This window comes from Camelus dromedarius, chromosome 15 (assembly GCF_036321535.1).
Source record: "Camelus dromedarius isolate mCamDro1 chromosome 15, mCamDro1.pat, whole genome shotgun sequence".
NCBI classification, from domain to species: domain Eukaryota; kingdom Metazoa; phylum Chordata; class Mammalia; order Artiodactyla; family Camelidae; genus Camelus; species Camelus dromedarius.
The window spans coordinates 23836593-23860357 of NC_087450.1; the positions used below are offsets into that span (position 1 = coordinate 23836593).

The 23765-nt window shown below is 34.5% G+C and overlaps 1 protein-coding gene across 4 annotated transcripts in view; it reads left to right on the forward strand.

The window, feature by feature from the left end:
* Positions 1-499: 499 nt before the first annotated feature.
* PPP4R3B (protein phosphatase 4 regulatory subunit 3B) overlaps positions 500-23765 on the forward strand; it is a 52422-nt gene continuing 29156 nt past the window's right edge. The window contains exons 1-7 of one of the 4 annotated variants that reach the window (XM_031467062.2): positions 500-1095; positions 2427-2482; positions 11670-11768; positions 15943-16566; positions 20852-20929; positions 22027-22143; positions 23626-23742. In XM_031467062.2, coding sequence (XP_031322922.1) covers positions 954-1095; positions 2427-2482; positions 11670-11768; positions 15943-16566; positions 20852-20929; positions 22027-22143; positions 23626-23742 — 1233 coding nt within the window. In that variant the 5' untranslated portion in view covers positions 500-953. The remainder of the gene's footprint in view (positions 1096-2426; positions 2483-11669; positions 11769-15942; positions 16567-20851; positions 20930-22026; positions 22144-23625; positions 23743-23765) is intronic. The other 3 variants (XM_064494479.1, XM_010989750.3, XM_031467063.2) reach the window with 3 other exon arrangements.

Sequence of the window (23765 nt, forward strand, 5' to 3'; positions counted from 1 at the left end):
TTACTTTTCCTGAGGAGATGCTTAACTGTAACGGACTCCAAAATGGGTTTTAGTGGGTGTTTCATGTTAAGTGAATTTCACCTCAGTTTTACAGGGTGCCCTTAAAGGGCTCAAAGTTCCTAACGTCCTCACAGAAACGTTTAAGCTATCTTTTTCCCGCAGGCTTAAAAGGTGAGCTTCCATTAAAGAGTGCGAGCACATTTTTCCTCCCTTTCGCTCAGGGTGAGTCCCGTCCAGGGATGCGTACCTCCCAGGTTCGCTTTGTTTTTTCCACAGAAATCCCACGGCTCGTCACACGCCGACAGCCAGCAACCGCGCGAAGCCGGATCCACGACTTCGCTCTCGCCGCCTGCCCAAAGAGGAATCTCGCGGTACCAGCGGAGACCGGGAAATCGCGAGAACCGCCCACCAAGCCGAGATCCCGCGCCAGCAGGCGGGGCCGAGAGAGAGGAAGTCGCACTTAGGCCCTCCCACCTCAGTCCATACCCCGCCTCGCGAGAACGTCTAGCTGGGTCGGGTAGGGAAGCGCGTGCAGAAACGGAGGCGTTGCCTGTTGGACTCGTCGGCCGCCGTAGCCCCTGCTAGGACAGCCCGTACGAGCCTGCTGGAGGAGGAAGAGAAAGGCAGAGAGAATCGGGTTACAAGATGGCGGATCTGTAGTAGTTACCGCGGCGGCGGCGGCAGTGGGAGAGCGAGCGAGCTCTGGGGGGCAAAGGGCGGGGAGGGTGGGTGTGTGCGGGGGTGCACTGAGGGGTAACCGGGACTTCGGGCTGAAAGGTCTCAGTGGCTCTTGTTGCCTCTTCCCGCGGCTGAACCTTGGGAGCCATGGTGAACTCAGGCCTCTCCGGAGCCGCCGCTGCTTTCGCCACCGCCGCTACCGTCTCTCAAGAGTGAGGGGCGCGGACGAGGTGAGCGAGGAGGCGGCGGCTGCAGCAGTGGGCACAGCAGCCACCATGTCGGATACGCGGCGGAGAGTGAAGGTCTACACCCTGAACGAAGATCGGCAATGGGACGACCGAGGCACCGGGCACGTCTCCTCCACTTATGTGGAGGAGCTCAAGGGGATGTCGCTGCTGGTTCGGGCAGAGTCCGACGGTAAGGTTATTGGAACCGTAGGATAGTGGCCAGTACCTCCGGTTTGGGCACTGCCTTTGGGTTTAGGCCCTGGGCCGGGTACGTTACTATCACCTCTTGGGACAGCGCATTGGTTCTGTGCCTACACTTCCGTACGGTAAAAACAACTTTGCTCGGATTTACCCTCAGTCAGACGCCGATTCGTTTTCCCCCGCCTCCTATCCTTATTAAACACTTGACCCCTTCGTCTCCAGTCTCGCCTCTTAAAGAGGGAAGAATGTGAGAGAGAAGGAGAGAAGTAATGCGAGACAAGGTAGTGATCTCGTTCTAGGGTACTGAAGGCCCTCCCCACTTTATTTTCTTATCCATTATATTCCTGCTACAAAAGGTTTAGTGAAACTTTATTTTCTGAGTTGTTGTTGTTGTTGTTGTTTTTAACCCATTTTACCAACGAGCTCCAGTTGCCACTGTCGACAGGTGCTGGGGAAAACCAAAAAGCACCTTTTCCTGGGGTTATTGCAGACTGTTGCCACGGTACATGCACGCACAGGCACAGACATCTTCGGTCTGAGATCCCTCCAGGCTACCTTTGTAGAGGGTGTTATGGAAAAGTGGATACTTTACAACCTCAACAAGTTTGGACACCAGAGCAGATTGTAAATTTGTATTCGTTGATGTATTGTACGAGTCATATGTAAAGTATTTTTAAATTATGAAATGTAGAGCCTTAGTTTTAACACACCTTATTGTAATCTGAACACCTCGGTTTGAGTAACTGATACATGCAGATAAAAGAAAACTAGCAATCTTAGATTTATTCTTGACATATTTTGTACTCTTGCACTTTCTCTTTTATTTTAAATAGTCATGGGCATTTATTTTTACACGATCTGTCCTTCCTTTTGTTCTTCTGAAGAAAAGGATAAATGCAGTTCTGTAATTTGTATACTAAGTACTTAGACCCCTGTTGTGGTCCTTTGTAATTGTTTTGTTAAACTGGAAATGCAATAAAGTAACTTTGTTAAAAAGAATTTGGCTTCAGGTGGTCATTTAGACCTTAAAATTTTTACTTCAATAAAACTATAATAAGTCATCTAGTCTCTGTATATTCTTGATCTGAATGTTGGTCTTTGATTTCTTTCCTTTAAAAGGTATATAGGATGATGTGTTCTAAGTTAATTACGAAGCTGTGATCTTGAGAGAAAAATGTAAATTGGAATACATTTGATTACTTCAGATGTCTTGCTGGGGGAAGAAAAAATTAAAAGTTTTTTTTTTTAATGTGTATTCTGATGTTTTATTCAGGGTTTTATAAATTGAAACTTATAAATATTATCTTCTTTATCTTTCAGGATCACTACTCTTGGAATCAAAGATAAATCCAAACACTGCATATCAGAAGCAACAGGCAAGTAGTTATTTATCTTTAATTTGAAAGACTTCATCTGTGATCAAAGAAGTGTTAATCTGACAAAGATGGGAAAGCTTTCCTGACAAGAAAAAACATGTTTGGTAAACAAAGATACAGCCCATACGTATTTCCCTTGCAGGTTAAAAGTTTCAAACTAAAAAGTGAAAGTTTGTACTGGCAGTCATTTTTTATTTTTGAATTGAGCCACTGTTAGTTTGTATTAAGATACAGTGCATTCACTAGCCGTATTTAACTGCAGTTAGGTATCTTCTGTGCTGTGTTCACTAAGCCTTTATTCTCAATAACATTTAAAGGAAATAGCTTAAAAGAAAATTCAAAGGGGTCCTCTTTAAAGCAAGGAAAACCTGTTTGTGGTGTGAAATTAGATCCTTTGACTCATTCAGAGGTAAAGATTTTGAAGTAGAAGCATTTAAATTCTGTTCTTTGTGTATTTTTTAATATAATAGTTAATGGATGATGAAAGTGTACACTGCCGATGATGTAATGTTTTCTGTTAATATTTATTGTCTTATTTGGGAAAGAAAACCTGTGTTGTGTTTTAGTGTGCCTAATTACCTAATCTGGAAATGGCAGCAGTGATTCAACCTTTATTCTGTGAATGTTTTCATTTTTATTATGGAAGATTTCAAAATTGAAAAGTACAGAGAATAATACAGTGAGTCTCTGTGTAACACCACCAAATTTAACAATGTTAACATTATGCCATATTTGTTTCAAATCTTTTTGTAACGTGGAACATTGTGGATAGAGTTATAACCCCCTTTGTACCTGTCTTGTTCTATCCATTCTCCATCCTCCCTGTAGGTAACCACTATTCTGAAGTTGATGTGTATTATTTCTGTACATGCTTTTATACCTTTTCTGCACATGTATGTATTCATAAATAATATGTAGTCTTATGTGTTTTTAAACTTTACACGATTGATCTCGTATTCTTACATGTATTCTGCAACTTTCATTTTTCACTCAACGTTATTTTGAAGATTTGCTCATGTTAACAATGTAGATCTAGTTGGGTTTTTTTTGAACTGTATAGTATTCTGATGTACGATATACACCTATTGTTAGACATTTGGATTACTTCCAGGTTTTTTGTGTGTGTGTAAAGTAAATACGGCAGAGATTTTTGAAGGAAAAGAAATTATTTGGGAATTATATTTACATCAATGCCTACTTTTTTCAAAGTCAGTGAAAATTGGGATGCCCAGAAACAAATACTTCACAGTTGGAGGAATGAAATTACGTCTATTGCACAATGCATTATTAGTAAAAGTCTTACTGTTAAGCAGTTTTTGTGTGTGTGTATACAATACATTCTTGATCAGTCTTTGAAATATTTTTAAATTTTTCAATATTCAATTAAGTTTTTTTCTCTGCTTAGAAAATAATGTCTTTTTTGATGGATAATCAAATTAAACATTGTCCTGATTTGAATACCTGAAGACATTTTCTGTAACTTAGATGTTTTAAGGTAGATATTTAAGTACATTTAATTTCTAAGTAAGCCAGGCAGGTGGTTACTCTCTTTGTACTGACTTTTACCAGATAGCCATTTTTCATTTGTTTTTTATTTGCTTGTTTCTTGGGGGAAGAAATGTTAATATTCTGTAATCATTTTTTTCCTACCTGCATGAGTATAAAATTCTTAGGAACTGTGTTAAGTGTGACACCCCACAAATTAGTTATGTTACAGATTCTTCTCAAATTGTATACAAAATCCTTTAGTTGTTCTTACAGTTGGAAAGATCACATTATGGCAGAGTTTTGTGTATAAAATGGTCCCCCAACATTAGTCCAGAATTACACAATGGTTCTGTGAATATTTTTAGAAACTTTGGAACATAATTTTACTCTGCTTAAAAATTTAAATATTGGAGGAAAGAAAACTTTTCTTAAAAAATGTATGCCATTGGGAAAATGTTTTGTGTAATTAGTCACATTTAAATAATATACTACTAGGGCTTTAAAATTTTTTTTTCTAATTGAAGTACTTTTACTAAATAACATTAAAGTATAAGAAGAATATGGCAATGAGACTACTATGAAAAACTGTATATAAGAATGAAAAACCTGTGTAAATGGGGTCACTTGTTTTATTTTCTTTATTTTTAAGTTGAGTGCACTTTTCTAATAGAAATCAAAGAGCCATATAGGGGTTATGTTAAACTTAGTTTCTTTGTAATAGATAATAGTTTCTGTATTTTCACCAAAATCTTGTTATTTGCACTTTTTACCAGGTTACACAAATTGGGATTTGCAAACACTTTTTTCTGTGTTCATTAGAATTACCTTTTTTTTCAGTAGTCTAGAAAATTACTTATTTCCAAAATTTATATGAATTGAATTGATCATTATTGAGTTTTCAATTGAAAAAAAAACTTGAATGAGTTAATGAGATGTTCAGTTTATAAGATATTTTGCTACATTAAAGTGCATTGAATAAAATCTGAGAGGAATGTTTAACATTCTTCTTTTAATATTACAGTTCTAATATAAGCTAAGTACTGAAATATGGGCTCAAAATACATTGTTTTGTTTTCCAAAAGCAAAGTACTGAATTGCAGGCTCAAAATAAATTAAAATGAATTGAGTTGGATGTTATTGACTCAGTATCAATAGGTAATCACTGATTTACATCACTTTCCTGTTTACTGGGGGCAATATTGAAGTAGTTAGTGGGAAGAAGATATATTTACCTTAAAGGAACAAATAAACTTGCAAAGTATTTAAATAAACACGTTGGGGAGAGAAGAGAATGATTATACAGTGGAACATAAAGTGACTGATACATGTGTCAAAATTTTTTAAGTTATTTAGAGTCAATCCCACTGATCTGGACTAAATCAAAAGCAGTAACATAGGGTGTATACCTTTTATATTTAACAATTGTGTGTTAATTGGCTTTAGGAGAGATGTATAAGGAAATCCTCATTCTGGGTTTTATTGGGAGGCAAGACATAACAAGTGAAACAATTACAGAATAGTAATAAAATAGCTAATAAAGTGTTTTAACCCAGTCCTCATCAAAAGCCCACGAAAGCATTTCATGGATAAGGCAACTAAGGCATAGAAAGGTTGTTTCTTAACTGAGATTATACAGCAGGTATGCACCAACACAAAATACTGTGAAAAGCAACTTTATTCCACAGACGTGGTCAATAGAAAATTAGAGAAAGCAGAGATTTATTTGAGCCAAAATCACTGAGAAAACTTCACTCTTTTTGGTGGTGTCTGCTGAAGGTACTGTGATATGGAAGGAAATAGTACACCTGACACAAAAGATATTAAGCCTATATGCAGCAGAGTTTTCTTATTTGAAAGCTTGGTTTGCTAAACAAAAGGGAGCCATTATGGCTTCTTCAGTAGGAGCCTACGTGAAACTGATACTGTTTAGGAAGCTGGTGTGGCAATGTCATGAATAATGAGTTGAGAGTAGGGAGGGAAACAGAAGATCTTTAGGTAGCAAGACCTTTTGCAATAATTCAGATACAAGAAAATGAAAGTCTGTTCCAGCATAGTAAATTGAATTGAAAAGAAGGGAAAGAACTCCAGTATATTTTTAAGAAAGTGTTGGATGATTTGTTGAATGATTAAATATGAAAGAGAAGGAATCAAAGGTCACTAGTAGTGTTTTTGAGTCTTGAGGCCAGGAAAATGATGGTTCTCTCCAGAAATCAGGAAGTTGAGAAGAAAGCAGGTTTATATTAATCATTTGGTTAGAGGCTTGTTTATTTTAAAAAATCAACAAATAAAAATTTAAAAAGCTCTGTATTTCAAATAGGCAGTACATTCACATAATTAAAAATTCGGAAGGAATTTGTGAAGTCTCTGTCCCATCCTGGACTCTGTCCGTGCAGTTTCACTTGCTAGAGGTCACCAGGGTTACCAGTTTTGTATATATTTTGCTAGAGTTTAATGCACATGTAAACAAACACGCATGCAATTATATATATAATATATATATATATATATTATATATATATATACACGCACACACATATATATACACACACACACACATATATTGTCCCTTTTATTGACATAAATAGTAGTGTACTATGTATTGTTCTGTGCCTTTTTTTCATTTAGGCTTTGAAGTGAGTGAAATAAATGGGAAGGTCTTAGAACTGAGTGCCTGGGACTAGTGATAGAATGAGAGTTTGGTGCAGGAGATTATAATTTGAGAATCATTAAATGCTACTTTAAGCTGCAAGAGATCTCCTTTGAGAGAGTAGCTATAAATTGAGAAAAGAACAGAGTTTAAGATTGAGTCCACATTTATTCATTCAGCCAGCAATACTTGGTTGAGTGCTGCTTGTGGATTGGTCACTATCATTAGTTTGGGTTTTCAAAGTTCAGTTGAAAGCTTTTGAAGAGTTTTCAGCATAGAAATGACATAATTCAATATAGTAACATCAGTTTGTAGACTTGAAGAGAGGCAGTGACTGGGAGACTGGTTGAGAGATGCAGCATAGTCCAAGCTAGAGATAATGTTGAATTGGGTTAAGGTGATGGCAGTAGAAATGGATAGATTTGAGGTATATATTGAAGCTAGAATTGATGGGGCATGCTGCTGGACTAGTGTTTGGTAATCAGGAAGAAAGACCCAGTGAAGAAGAAGAATAAATAATGAGCAAGAGTAGAGAATCAGGAAAGTGTGTTGTCTGCAGACCAAGGGAGAACATAATTTTGGTAAAGAAAGAAGGCCCAGTCAGTCAGCAAATGCTGTTTAATATCCTGCCAAGAGAAAGATTGAAAATATTCTAAGCTTTGTTCGGAGAAATGTCCACTGAGATGAAGGTAGAGATGAAAATGATCTGATCTTATTGTATCTATCTCTTAATTGGCAAAATCATCCAGTAAAATTGAGGATGTTGGGATTTAACATTTAACCTGAGAGCCATTGTGGGGAATGGACTTATGAATATGAGAGGAAAAGAGATTTATACAATTTTGAATGCTACATTAAATAACAGCATGAATTTGTAATAAGTAGAGTCCACTCTGCACTTTGAACTATAGGTCTGGTGTACAAGTAGAGGACATGAATCATTAGGTTGGAAACATGGGAAAGAGTGATTGGTAGAGATGTGTTCTGAGTAGTGGTCTAGAATGGAGCCAAGGAGGGATCTTTGGGAATCAGATGGAGAGAGGTGTTTCTTATTTAGGATCCTTCTTATTTCTTACAATGCCACAGAGGAGACGCTTGGGAAGCAAGTTGTTAAGAACATTGCTGTCCTTTAGAATTTGTTCACATTTCTTATGGGGCATACTAACAGGAACATGGGCTTAGTGTTGGATTGGGTATGCTTTAGTTTTTAAATTCCATTATTTCTAGTTATGTGGTTTTGAGCAAATTTTCTCTGAACCTCATTTTTTAAATGGAGATACTATCTACCTCATATAATAGTTGTGAATTAATGTATGAAAAATGCTTTAGCACAGTACCTGATACATAAGCTCAATAAGATAACTGTATTCATAGTAATCTTATAATGATCCTCATGTGGGGAATATTTTCTCTTTTCCATTGTGGAAGGAAAAAGGTTAAATACTTTACTGAAAGTAAGTGAAATAGTGGACAGTGAAACTTTCATTGGTGCTCCCAGTTTCTAATTCAAATATATCACAGACTTTGGTATCCTGCTGTTGGTAAGTAGTATCACCATATTTGTCTTGAACTGTATGTTATGTACCACACTGTATTTTAAAAATCTACCTCAGAAAAAGTTTAGGTCATCTGCTATTAGGAACTACTAGAGAGATGCTGTATTATTTGTCTGGTTAATCTTACTCATTTTCAGACTTTTAAATTGGTTTTTGAACCTGTGCATTGAATTCTATAAATCTGATATTTCTATTTCCTTTTTTAAAAAATAAGTATTCCTTTTGAAAAACTTCAGCTTTTCTGTATTAAATTTTGTCAGAGTCATTAGGCATTAAGTCATAGGCTTAGTCTAGCAAGCAGTAAGATCTCAAATACTTCATGATTAGATTTTATTTATGTTAATGAAGTGGATCAGTACCAAGGAGGAAAAATGAAACACATAATCGGCTTGTTAGATCCTTTAAAATGTGTCACAGATTCCTTTGTGAATGTATTAAAATTAGAGACTTCTTCCCCAAGGAAGATATTATGCACCAAGTTTTAGATAAAAAGTTTAAGATGTGTTTAGACCCTGGATTAAGAACCTCTGACCTAAATGGTATTCTACTCAAGACTGTTTTTAATATATGAGATTGCAGATAATCATTTCTCATACAAAACTACATTGTGCAAACCAGATTCAGCTAAATTGTCAAGTTTCTCCAGTTCATGTCTTACTTCCATTCTAGGCTTGTACATAATCACCTTTTCTTTTCTTTTTTTTTTTAAAGGACCAGACCAAATATAACTGATTTTTTCTGTTCTCCCCACAAGTTCATTTTAAATCTGATTTCCATAGGGACGTAGTGGTGATTAAGTGTTTTAGTTAGTAGAGGAGAACTCTAAGCTTCCCTTGGTTTAAACAGAGACATTAACAACACCCCAGAGATGTATGTGCCACACACAAATGAGGAAAAAATGTAATACCACAAAGTACAGTGGTTGAAAACAGACTTTACCATGAAAAATTGAGCTTGACTGTATCTAAGCTTTTTGGATATGTAGGAAATCCTGCCATTTGACGCTTCTCATTCTGTTTTAAATATTCTTGTGCAAGCTCTGTACTCTGTCACCTAGGAACTTAACTCTGACCCTTGGAATAAGCAGTTCTAAGGAGTTCGTATGGGTATTTTTTTTTACTGAGACAGTGGGGTGTGGGGAGGGGGAGAAGGAAGGATGGGATTTGTCATTTGGGGTAGGTACATAGAGGTGGAAGGTGCCTACTCTGATGGCACTTCCCTATCCTTGGTTACCCAATTAGAGATAACACTTCTCAAATTTGACTTGTCCGAAGAATTAGCTGGAACCCTTGTTAAAATAAGGATTCTTGGGTTTCATTCCAGACCTGTACCCAGGGGAGAGACATGGGGATCTATATTTTTAACTATCTCCCAAGGTCAGTCCTCTCTGCATTAAAAAGGGGTTCTGAATATAAATCCTATTTAGTTTTAGTTTTATTGCCTACTTCTGTTGCTTTCCCTCAGAAGGTAGATTGGAATGAAAATGGAAAGGGCTTTGGATGCCTGGATAAAGAGCTTTAGATTTCATTCATTAAAAAGGGTTGAAAATAATAACATAAGCATAAGTTTACAAGATAATCGTCAAACTGACATTTCCACTCCTAGTGTAATCTGTCTGTTGGCCAAGTGACAAAGCAGAAATAGTGATAAAATACATCTTACAAGAAGTTGCCCTTCCCAAAAAATTCAGAATTGTTAAAAAGATGACATTAAATACAGATTTGTATCTACTGTCATTTATGGGTTGTACTGTGCCCTAAGTGTATGTTGGATCTTAAAATTCTATTAATAGTATAGAGTCATTACAGTTTAAACATGTCAAAATATTGCTTATTTAATTCTTTATATTAGCCTTTTTATTTGTGTGGTTTATAAAGTATGGCTATACTAATACTACTGTAAAAAAAAAATCTTGGAGATCACTGTTCATGAAGCTGTTTTGAGGGTAGCTCTAAGAAGACAACTCAAACTGAGGAAAGAACACAGAACCTAAGTGCCCTAGTGCTTTAACCAGAATAGCTTTGTTTTTATCTTTTTTTTTTTTTTTTTTTTTAGCATATTGATTCTTAGTAAAATTTTGTGTGTAAAAAGAGTTCTGCTAGTTTTTCAAAAAGGTTTCAAAACCTCTTCTGTAGATGGTGGGAGCCATTGAAGGTTTTTAAATGGAAGAGTAATTTAGACTAGTTGGTGGCAAATCTCCCAAGAAGCATGGCCAGCCAGAAGCTAGAACACAGATTTTCAGTGTTCTTACCTGATCACACAGCAAATAGGTATTAATCTGAGGCCTGGATTAAATAAAGGATATTTTTCACTTACTGGTTAGAGCTACTAAAGTTTTGAAATGTCTTCCTTTTGAAGACTTTGTCTTTATTAATCTGGGGCTCACTTTTAGTTTTATATTTTTTAATATAAGGTCATAATATTTGTAAGTACTAGTCAGCTGAACCTTATATTAAATATAAGGTTTTATAGATTATATTTTTGATAATTAGGATATAAACTCAAATGAGCATTTTTTAAAAATCAAAGTTTTAGCCATATTAAACTTTCATTATTATATATCCTTAAAAAGTAGTCCATTTCATTTGAGTGTTGTATAGTGATCTTAGTGTTTAAACGTGTGTATTTTAAACTGAAACCAAACCTTAATTTTTAATAAGGGAATTGACAGCTTCCCCCTAAAAGCATAACTAACCTTTCGGGAGGGATATAACGAAGGACATCCTAGACAAGTACTTACCTGAACCTGGGGTTCTTAATATTTCTGCCATCTTATTGGTAACACAGATAGAGCAAGTATTTTCATGTCATTTTTGCATTCTTAATATACTGAAGGCTTTCCCAGATTTAAAAAAGAAAAAAGCAAAAATAGAAAGGGGTAAACCTTAATATTTTCAGCTGTTAGTTAGCCTACTTGTAACCAGTTGACAACCAGCTTAAACAAAAAAATAAACTGATAGGTGGTAGGTAGGTAGTGAGTGGAACAGCTGACTCTGGAAACAGTAGGAAGTAGATGATTAGAATGTCTACATGATATTTTGGCCAAAAATCCCAGACTTCCAATTAAACATTATCTTGGTAACATAAGCTAGAGCCTGCTAACATATTTTAATTTTTTTTTGTTGTTGCAGAAAATTAGTGTCATTTTTAGTACCAAAGCTATGATTTCATTGCCAGTATATTAACTAAAGTTTCAAAGGATAACAAAATACAGCTATATGATATCATCTGAGTGTATCTTAATTGCGCTTATCAGAGGGCATTGTTATGCTGTTTCCTGTCCTACTGATTTTTATTTATACTTTTTTAAGCCCTCCTCCCCTGTATTTATTTATTTTTTAAAAAAATTTTAATGGAGGTACTAAGGATTGAATACAGAACCTTGTGCATTCTAAGCACACGGTCTGCCATTGAGCTATTGCCCTCCCCCTTTATTTATACTTTGTAGTTATTTCTTTTCTAGTGTGATGATACAGAAATCTTTATTTTTAAACAGGATACATTAATTGTTTGGTCAGAAGCTGAAAACTATGATCTGGCACTAAGTTTTCAGGAAAAAGCTGGTTGTGATGAGATCTGGGAAAAAATTTGTCAGGTAAGGTTATTTTAAAAATACTTAACTTAAGTTTGTATGCATTCTTGATTTTTTTCATTTTACCTAAAAGATGTGTAATTAAAATGTGGAGAGATACTATCTTCATGTGAGAGTTTGATAACCTAACCTGGAAATGTCCTTTATGTTCTACATCAAAATTTTTTACTTAAAATTTTTTTAGTTATAATTTTGTCATACCATTTTAGGTTTTGACAGCATGTATTCATAATTAATGCCCTGCAAAATATCAAGATCTTTTAAAAACCAAAAGAAGATTAAATAATTATATTCTAAGGCTTTTAGATTTTTCTTTAATATTTGGTCACCTGTTTGCTTAATGTTTATGAATATAACTATGTGGCAGACACTAAATCAAAAGTGCTCATGACTTCAACTCATAAGGAAGTTATAATATAGCAGGATAGGTGGTAACTCTTGGGGTAACGAATTTTTTTTAATGAATTTTTTAGAAGTTTTAGATTTATGGAAAATATGAGTAGAAAATGCCGAGTTTATATACACACCTCTCACAGTTTCCCCTATTATTAGCATCTTATACTAGTATGATACATTGGTCATAATTAATGAACTAATATTCATACATTATTATGTATTATTATTTATGCATTATTATTAGCTAAATTTATTCAGATTTCCTCTGCTTAAAACCAGTGTCCTTTTTCTGTTTCAGAATCCCATTCAGGGTACCACATCACATTTAGTACTTGTGTTTCCTTGAGCAAATCAAGGCTGTGTCAGTTGGTAGCTGGAATTTTAAATTAATCACAACATTCATTTTTAATTACCAATTTCTATAGATGGAGATCACCATGTTTCAGTGGTTGCTTAGTGTAATCTATTATAGTTGGGTTTTTTTTACTATTGTCATTTTCACTTAAATCAGCTTTCCCTCTAGGAATTCTTATCACTAAAGGTTCTTGAGTTAGTTTTATGCATCTGACAACAGTCATTTTTTTCCCCTCTGTCCTCCCAGTAACAGTGCCACACAGACTAATAGAGTAGCCCACAAAAGTGTAGTATGAACCTTATCATTTCCAATAAAGCTTATTTGACATATGGCTCTAGATCACTAAATTTTTCTTAACTAGAAATAGATGATTTGTTTCTTTCCTACTTCCTATGTTCCTATGTATGTATCATGTATTGCTAGAGCATTATTAGTATAAATTATTATATAGAATAAGAATATAATAAGAATATAATCCAGATTATTTTATTAATATTTCACCTTTGTGTTTTGTCCTTTTTTAAACCTGTGGGTAGTGATGTCAAGAAGATTCTCTTTTTTTCTCATGTGCTCTCCAAGGATTGAGATTAAATTTTGTGTTTGCAAAGTCTCTGTAAAGTGAGATGTAAGATCTAAAAAAATGACCTCTATTTCAGACTTATACATATGCAGTCCATAAATATTTGCTGTTCTGTTCTTTATTCAATAAACTTGAATCATGCGTTCATCCATGAAATAGGGCGAAAATGGTCTATGGTAACAATGAAAACATACTGAAATATGCAATACTTTCAAAATAAAAGATATACCATAATATTTATAAGGCTGTTCAGACTATTAATAGTATTATATAAAAACTAACCTTTTTATGATAAATTTCTGAAGCATGTTTTGTTTTCTCCCTCCAATATCAGCATGGCAACTGGAACACATTCCGTATGTACTCAGTGTATATTTGAAGAATGAATAAATAAAATAGAAGACAAACATCTTATTTAGAACTAGGGTGTTGAATTATGTGTCTTCTAGAACGTAAATTTATATGGTAGATAATATTTTCCAGTGATTAGCACATTCAGTTATACCTTGCCCCAATTTTCCTCTGCCCACAGCTCAGCACCTACTGTTTAATATATGTTCTTGGATATATATTTTTTTTAAAGACTTTGTGCATTTGTCCTAGAACTTTTTGCTGAAATTTGTTTTTCCTCTTTCCACTCATGCAGTTCAGAAAGTCCCCAAGACCACTCTCAGTTTCCCTAATTCACTAGAAAGACTCACAAAACTACACAAAGCTGTTATATTCATGGTTCCATTTTATTACAGCGAACTGACCATTGGGAAAAGGCACATAAGGCAGAGTCTGGAAGAGTTTCACGCATCCATACCTAGTTTTTTCTATCAGGATAGTCATGCTAATATCACTTAGTTCTCCTAGCAGTGATGGGTGGCAACATGTACAGAGCATTGCTGACCAGGGACGCTTACACAAACCTTTGTGCCCAGCATTTTCACTGGGGGTTAGTCATAAAAGCAGGCTGACTGCCCATGTGGTTGACGTTAGTTTCCAACACTCCCAGAGGTTGAGCTGGTATTGTGTGGCCTAAGACCTCCACCATAAACCATAGAGTTATCCACACGGGTATGTGGCATAGCCTAAGACCCCCCAGATAAAAACACTTTTCCCAGACAGGATATTCAAAGTGCTTAGAGGTTACCTCTTAGGAGCTAGGCAAGGTCCAAACCTTTCTTGGGGCAATAATAATCCTTTACTGAAAAGGCCAGCCCTTACAGCAAAATGATCATATTTGTCTAAGCATCTGAATTTAGTGTAGCATTTATATGATATATAATAGTATCAATATGAATACATCTAACATTTGGAGGAGCCAGTCTGAACTACGGGTAGATTTAAAGAAACAGTCTGTTGTATAAAGCCATGATTTACTTTTTATATTTTTGCACTGTTTTCATTACCCATTTCCCTCCTTGACCTACTATAATTTGTACCTTTTGGTGAACTTGTGTGGAACTCTTTAGTATAGAAGTTAGCTGATGGTGTTCTAACAGAGTCCACTTCTTCCTCATGCTGGTCATTTTCTATCATTATTACATGCTGAGGAGGCTTTAATTCAGTCTCCTAATACATTTGATCATCAGTATCGGTATCAGCATAAGAAGGCTCATGTACATAAGGTAACTGGATTAATAGTGGCAGCGTTATACCATATCGTGGTATGGTAGTGGAGGTAACCTAAAAAGTAAGAGTCAATAGATACTGGCATGTTACTAGAATCCCATTCAGTCATTAGCAGTTTGTCCAATTCATGTTGTATGACAAAATGTCCCCCGGGGTGGTGTCAGTTATCAGGTTGATTTACAGGCTTCCATTCAACCTTGTTGAGTCCCCAGAGCAGTGGTGGACTTGGCAAACATGGCTTTGGTATAATTGAACTAAGAGAATATCATCTCTTGCTCTGAGCCTTTCATAAGACGCCATGTTAATACTGGATGTCCCTCATTACATTAACAATTTATTTCTTTGCCCTCTGTTACCATTTCTCCTTTCCATTTGTCATTGATTTTTACCCAAACTTTTCCACCTTTGAAAGGGACATTAGATTTGGCCACTCCGCTGGTCTACCAGGTTAATTTTTTACTACCCAATCAGTACTATACTAGAATAGACTTTATTTATTAGAGCAGTTTCAGGCTCATAGCAAAAGCAAATATTTTTCCAAAAGTGAATTTCAAAAGTATTTTGAGGAAATCTTACTTTCTTTTGTGTATATATATTTTTTATTGAAGTCTAATCCGTTTACAGTGTCGTATCAATTTCCAGTGTACAGCATAATGCTTCAGTCATCCATGAACATACATATATTTGTTTTTATATTCTTTTTTACCATGTTACTGCAAGATACTGAATACTCTTGAATGTACGAGGAGTTGGGCTTTAACTTGGTTTGAATTTAGTAGTATCCTTGTTAAGCCAGTATGATGGTGCAGTTAAGTCATACATAATGATTTTGGGGACGAACAGAAGTTACTTGCTGCAAAATTCAGAATTACTAGGTATATTGAAGTTATTAAACAGCTACATGTGATTATTACATAATTTAACATCAAACCTACTTAACATTAGCTGAAATATTCAGATTATTAGGGATCACAGTTAACCTCAAGTTATAAATTGGGAAATTTAGGGGTGAAACCATTTGCAATCAGTAACTCAAGACTCAAATAATTGACTCTAAACTAGGTGTATTTTCCCCCTCTGGACTTCACTTTTGATTAGCAACTACTGTACTAGTATTGATTCCTTGAAAGATATTTTTACTTAAATTCAATGGTCAGTGATTTGATTTCCAAAATTTTGAATTCTTTTGTATTTTAAGATAACCAGCTGTACTTGGGTATTTTTAGGTTCAAGGTAAGGATCCATCTGTGGAAGTCACACAGGATCTCATTGATGAATCAGAAGAAGAAAGATTTGAAGAAATGCCTGAAACAAGTCATCTGATTGACCTGCCCACATGTGAACTCAATAAACTTGAAGAGATTGCTGACTTAGTTACCTCAGTTCTCTCCTCACCTATCCGTAGGGAAAAGCTGGCTCTGGCCTTGGAAAATGAAGGCTATATTAAAAAACTACTGCAGCTGTTCCAAGCTTGTGAGAACCTAGAAAACACTGAAGGCTTACACCATTTATATGAAATTATTAGAGGAATCTTATTCCTAAATAAGGCAACTCTGTTTGAGGTAATGTTTTCTGATGAGTGTATCATGGATGTCGTGGGATGCCTTGAATATGACCCTGCTTTGGCTCAGCCAAAAAGGCACAGAGAATTCTTGACCAAAACTGCAAAGTTTAAGGAAGTTATTCCAATAACAGATTCTGAACTAAGGCAAAAAATACATCAGACTTACAGGGTACAGTACATTCAGGACATCATTTTGCCTACGCCATCAGTTTTTGAAGAGAATTTTCTTTCTACTCTTACATCTTTTATTTTCTTCAACAAAGTTGAGATAGTCAGCATGTTGCAGGTAAGAAAACTAAGGTGTTCTTCACAACTCTGTTTTCAGATACCTAGTTCCATTAATAGTTAAAGCTGGTGTTCATTCCTTCTTTTTGAAAGATTTCTTTTGTTTACTTTTAACATACTATCAACCATAGAAAATAGGGCTTTATCTCATGGTTTTCTGCAGAAGAATCATTTCTTAATGTTAGCTTTTATATTTTTAAATGTCTTATGCAGCTGGGTTTTTTTTTAACTTTTCAGTTTTTTTGCATTTAAAAAATTGTGGTAGAATATACATGACATAAAATTCACCATTTTAACAGTTTTTAAGAGTGCAATTCATAGCATCAAGTACACTCACACTGTTAATGCAGCCATCACCACTATCCATTTCCAGAACTTTTTCATCATCCCGAACGGAATTAGCTATTTTTGAAAGTATCTTTTATTACATTTTCTGAGACCTAGGAATTATTGGGGGTATGTGTGAGTGTGTGTGCTTGAAGCTCCCACATATTTCAGATGTGCAGCCAGGATTGAGAAACACTCATTCATTTTCAGGAAATGATAATTAATCAGATTATTTACTATTTGAAGTTGATTTTATTCTATCTCCTTGAGTTGTAAAAAATGGGAGTTTTATACCATGTTTATCATGTTAATCCTATATACCCTACCAGTGTAATGAGCATGATTTTGAAGATTTTACTTCACTTTTGATAGTATACTATGCTTATAGGTTCCCACGTAGCTGCCTTTGTCATTTCCATGTCAATCACTAAGTTTACCGGGCAGCTACTATATAGTATTTAGTGTAGTTTAGTGGTTCTCAAGTCTGATCTGTGGACCTTAGGAGTTCCTGAAGCCATTTCAGAGAAGTCTGTGATATTTTTCCCTCTTCCAACTTCATGTCACTGTGAAGCTGTATTAGTCTTTATATACTTCAGCCAAAACGACATATTGCAACAGACTGAATGCTGAAGAAGACATGAGGATCTAGATGTCTTCTGTTAAGCTAAACATTAAAGAGATTTGCAAAAATGTAAAACAAAGACAACCGTCTTTCTAAATTTTTTAAATTTGGGGTCCTATAGTTGCTTATAAAAAATTTTACACAAACATATAATAGTTTATGTTTTAATGAATTAATGTTTTTGAATGTCTCAGTTTTAATATGATAAACATTGATAAACATAACCCCCTTAATAAAAACCTTCTGGGGTCCTCAAATAAGTGTGAGGCAAGTTGGGCTTACATATTAGATTCCACTTAAAATATATGGCACCCGCTTTTTAAATCTATACTATATAATTCAGGGTGCCATTTCACTTGCTGACAGAAACACAGCTGTAGTCTCGGGATTGGAAATAGACCTATAGTCAACATAGTTGATATGGAGGACCCAGTGACAGAAGCTCAAGTGTAGCTTTTAAATGACCACTTCAGAAGGGTTGCCAAATCCATAATAAGAAATCATAAATGCTTTTTTATGCTTTAAAAAATAAATTTTGCAAACTAATCTATAAATATAACATTTTGTATGTCATTTTATATATTTTATCATAGGTTTGTTTATGTAGGCTATACTTACATAAAACAACTCTTACTCATTTCTAGCCCATGGGATGCATTTTATGAAATAGTCTGATACTATAAACTACCTGTTGTTTATCTAGGGTTTACCACTTAGTTATCTCTTATGTGTCAGCAGTGATGCTGAATTCTCTTTTCAACAGTATGTGAGAAGAAAGCAAGATTATGGCCATTGGCCTTTGAAGGCTCATTTCCTAAAGCCTATCTCTGAGATATCCAGGTAGACATTAGATGTGTGTTCACCAGTTCCTAGTATATACTCTAATACATGTTTAGATTCTCTTAAGCATGATACGGGCATAAGATTTTAGTTAACCTAAATTTTCTGCCTAATTACAGATCAAAATCCCTTGTGCCCAGAACTGAGAAATATACTTAAAAATGTTTTATAAGTTAAATTCCCAAAAGCTAATAAAGTGAGGTTATTTCCAGACAGCTACAGATTACAATCCTTTCGGAACAAGAAGTTTTAACTTCTCCCTACACTAGAAATGATTAAGGATAAGTATCTCAAATGTTGATGTGAAATTTAAAATTGGACTAGGCAATCTCTAGGTAATCTCTTAAAGCCTGCTCTAATTCTGAATTCCAGTGTCTACATAATTCTCAAAATGGTGAATGGGTCCTGGGTTTTGGATTTTGGTTGTATACATGTGCCTATTTTTATATTATTGCAAAGAAAAAAGGTTGATTTCAGACTTTTTAGAAGCAGCTCCTCTTTTCCCCGTAAGGGTTTGTTATTCAAAATAGCAGACACACAATTTGACTTAAAATAATTATGTTCTATTAAAAGCTGTTAAATGGAAAAGAAAAACTAAAGTGATCTAAAGAGACTAGTTTAATTACTTGGAAAACCAGGGATTTAGGGGGAAATTTTCCAACTATATTTATGATAGGCTTTAAGCTGTCAGACAATTGCTTTCTTAATATGTACATTGGAACAGAGTGTGTCAAATGTTATCAAAAATAATGTTAGAAATCAAAACAACAAATACTAGGAATCAGAAAACATTCACCAGGCAGACTGTAATACTTGAAATTGCCTCTGTAATACTTTATGCTGTTCTAGCTGTCAGTACATAAATAATGAATCACGTAAGAAGCAATTAAATGGGAAATTGCATTTATCAAAGAATTGGAACTATTTTTCCATGAAAATATTCTGGAAAAGTTAAAGATCTTTAGACATCTCTCTGGGAGAGATGCAGGATGATAAAAATTTATAAACGCTTTAAGTGGAGGTAAACATGGACTTATTCACCAAAACCTAAAATACTGGATGAAAAGTATTTGGAAAAGGTGATTTGAGGGATAAGTAAAAGATTATATATGCAGTTGAACTCTCTCAGAAGATGCATAGTTGAGGCCTCCATATATAAGGTCCAGAAGGAATCAGTGAAATAAATGACTAAAAGAAACACCATTCTGAGTCAAACAATGGAGAAGGTTTTATGCTAATGCTGTGTCTTTGAATGGCACCAAAAGATATTTAGTGGGAGAGAATACTATATTCTCCACAATCATACCTAGTGCTTTTCATTCTTTCCTCTTTCGGATATACCTCTACTTTATTTCAGAAAGGCTTTATGGGATTGATACCACTTCATGGATGATTCACAGTAAGGAAAAGAGCAGGTATTTGAGCTATAGCCTTTTATATGTCATGGTTTGAATTAATTATCAACCATGCAGGCATCACTATTACAGATATTTTTAGAACATGCTACTTTAATTAATTAAAATTAATTCAGATTTTATTTCATAAAAGTGAATTTTGAAGATTACCGAAACTAAAAAGCATAACTTTCTTGTAGCAGGTCTTGATAGAAGTCTCTAAAGTGAATTTCAAAATTCATGTCAGTTTTTCCTTTGTAATTCAATAGTCCACACTTACAGAAAATTGGAAAATATAGATTAACAAAAAAGAAAATCACTCATAATCCATCACCAAAAGATAAACACAATAAACATTTTAATGTTTATCCCTTTTAGACTTTAGACACATTTATATTAAAAATAAGATCATACAAAAAAACCCCATACAATACATACTTTATTTTTCTGTTTGTTTTTAAACAGTGCTTAGACATATCTATCTTTTAATACCTTAAAGTTAAAGAGTATGAAAAGCAGTTATTGTAGTATTTTGTCATTTAGTTATATCCTTGAGGACCATACGAACATGTAAGATTCTACTCCAGTTGACCCTAGATTATTGTATTTCATGAGTTATTGTGTTTTAAAAAGCTCTGTAATCTTATTACTGCCAGAATCCGTCTTCCTTACTGCCATTCCTGTGCCATATTTGTAATTCTCATTTTTTTAATCTGCTACAGACTGACAATGGGATCTTCAAACTTGTTTGATTTATGTTTAAGAGTAAATAAATAGATTCTGAAAGGGAGCTAGAAAGGCTCTCAGTTAAGGTAAATAGAATTTTCATGCATGACCTCTAAGACATCTGTTTTTTGTTTTTCAAAGAGTTCTTTATAGTTGAGGTTTCTGGTTAAATGAGGTATTAATATTTGTATAACCAGTATTGAATGTGTAGTGAAGTTTTGGAAATTATCACATTGAGTATACCTGGAATTTTAGGTTCCGTATTGAAACTGCTATTAGGTTTTCAGCTACTTTTATTATAATTTATGAAATCATATAAATGAGTATAACTTTTTATTTCTGTTAATATTTCATAGTAATTACTTCTTTCCATGTAGGAAGATGAGAAGTTTTTGTCTGAAGTTTTTGCACAATTAACAGATGAGGCCACAGATGATGATAAACGACGAGAATTGGTAAGTTATTTATTCTTGAAATTTCAACCTTAAAGAGCACTTACTCTTTTGGCATATACAGCCTTTAATATTGAACTTGTTAATTTAAGGAAAAAATTTTATAGTTAGTATGAAAGATGTATGGAGATGACCCTTGAGAAACATGAATTTGAACTGCATGAGTCCACTTATACACGGACTTTTTTAAATAGTAAATACTGTAGTACTACACAGTCCAAGCTCAGATGTGATAGGACAGATACAGAGTGCCTATTATAAGTTACATGCAGGTTTTTGACTTAGCACAGGGTGGGCACTCAACCCCTGTATTATTCAAGGGTCAGCTGTATTTAAATTATACCATTAAATGATTATTCTCTGAATTTCTAAAACTTGTTATTTTGTGTATCTTAGAAATTTTTAGAGATATTTTGATGTGGTTTTCCCCCCAGTGAGGGAATTTGTACATTATAAATACAAAATCAGACATGTGGTTTATGTTAGGCCAGAGCTACAGACGCACATTTTCATGGTTTTAGAAACTCACATTATTGAGATGTTTTTCTTTTTAAACAAGAGGTAAGGAGAGTCCTTGAATAAATGAATGGTAAATAATTTGATTCTTGAAAATGTTTTTATTCTTTCAAATGTGTTCATATCACTTTTTTGATTCTGCTTCAGGGAAAAAGAATAGTGACTGCTGTTTACCAGCAGTTTGCCATTTTTTCAAACATTAGAATCAGGTACTTGGGTTTTAAGAAGTAATGAAGGAATTCTAAGTTAAAATCAACCAAGTAATCTTTGGTGTAGTTATTTATTAATGGCCTACTCAGTTTTCTCATTTATAAAATTAGTCCTTTATACTAGGAAATCTCTAATGTTCTGTACAATTTTTAAAGATTGAATTTTGCTTTATAAGGACTTCCTAGGAACCCAGCCACCATTTATTGTCACATGATTTCTGTGTTCATTAATGTAGGTTTTGAGGAGCTGGGATACCCTGAAAAAATCTGTTCTTGAGAAGAGAGAATTCTGCACTGTGGTAGATCACATTACTGTTTGCCCCAAGTTTACTTTTAATGTGTGTCAGCTTCTCACTATACTTTCTAACATTACAGGTTAATTTTTTCAAGGAATTTTGTGCATTTTCTCAGACATTGCAACCTCAAAACAGGGATGCATTTTTCAAGACTTTGGCGAAGTTGGGGATTCTTCCTGCTCTTGAAATTGTAATGGTAATTACATAGCTTCTTTTCATGTTTTTGAAATTGTGAATTTGTAATAGATTTATATTATGGATGGGAAATTATTCATTGTAGTAATGCATATTGAATTTTATAATTTAGGTTATGATTCACTTGATAGTGAATTACTGCAAGAGTTGTTTGTCAGTCTTCAGATTTAGTAACTTAAATTTGTAGTGTTAATAGGTAATTGCTTGCATATGATACAACTTCATATGAATAAAAATCCCATGTTTTTACAAAACTATCCTCTCTTCTATAATAATATTAAGTATGTTTCATAGAAACTAATAAAATAGCTTTCCTTTTTAGACCAGTGAGTGGAATGAGAACAGACTGGACCAAGGGGACTCATGCTACAATGTGGGGTTGAAGCAGTGATTCTCATACTTTTGTTTATATGAACTTTATCCATTGGCATTTATTGTATAAAAAATTAAAACTGAGAAAAATTTTAAGTATTTATTAACTCATTTAAAAATGATAATAATTAACCCATTACATGTTAACATAATGTAACTTTTATAAAAAAATAATTTTTCCAAAACAAAAAGAAAATTGGTGAGAAGATTGGCACTGTTTCATATTTTTTCTCAATCTCTTTAATGTCTGGCTTAATAAAAGGTAGCTAGATTCTCATAGCAGCTTCTTCATTTAATCTGTTGTGATATCACATGTCTTACAGCCTCTGGAAAATCCGACTATACTTGTAGACTGAGAGTGAAAAAGGCCGATAATGCCTTAGTGTTATTTATTATTATGAAAATAGTTTGTCTCATCCACTTCTGAAAAGGGTTTTAGACCTTTTTTTTTCAAGGTGTTAGACCCCCTCCCCGGGATTCCCTGGACCACACTTTGAGAACTACCAAGTTAGGGAATGTTTTCATAATCACCTGGAGATTTTTAACTTATGAATCATGTATCCTGTATTGAAAGGGGAAAAGCACAGGATCACTACCTTAGAAAACTAAGTTGTGGGAAAAAGTGAAAATAATTCAGATTGTTTCAAAAGCATTTTCTGTTAGGAGAGTCATAAAAGAGAGAATCAGTTATTAAGGATTTATTGGCAAATCCAAGACTAAAGACAGATTCTGGAAGGTTTTGAACCCTTAACTAGGAGATATCATTCACATTTTTGCAAGTATATAAATCAAGAATCCTCTCCCCAACCCCCCAATTTTTTTTTTGCAACATTTGTAGAGCAGTGCTTTATAATCCTGTGCTGATTCTTAAAATATCTGATTATTTGTCTTTATGGTGGTAAAAACTGGCAGAAACTAACCATTGAGCTCCCTAAAGTTTTTAATATTTGTAAAAGAAAAGGGAGAAAAGGATAGGAGATGTTATGTATTTCGATTCTAGTACAGTGTCTAAATCCAAAAATTTGTTTGACATAGACTTGGGAGAGTAAAGGGGGATGCAAGCATAAGTTTTGTTAACATTCTCTAAATAACCAAATTTTCCTTTTGTCAGGGTATGGATGATTTGCAAGTCAGATCAGCTGCTACGGATATATTTTCTTACCTAGTAGAGTTTAGTCCATCCATGGTCCGAGAATTTGTAATGCAAGAAGCCCAGCAGAGTGATGATGTAAGTGACAATGCTCTGGTTCT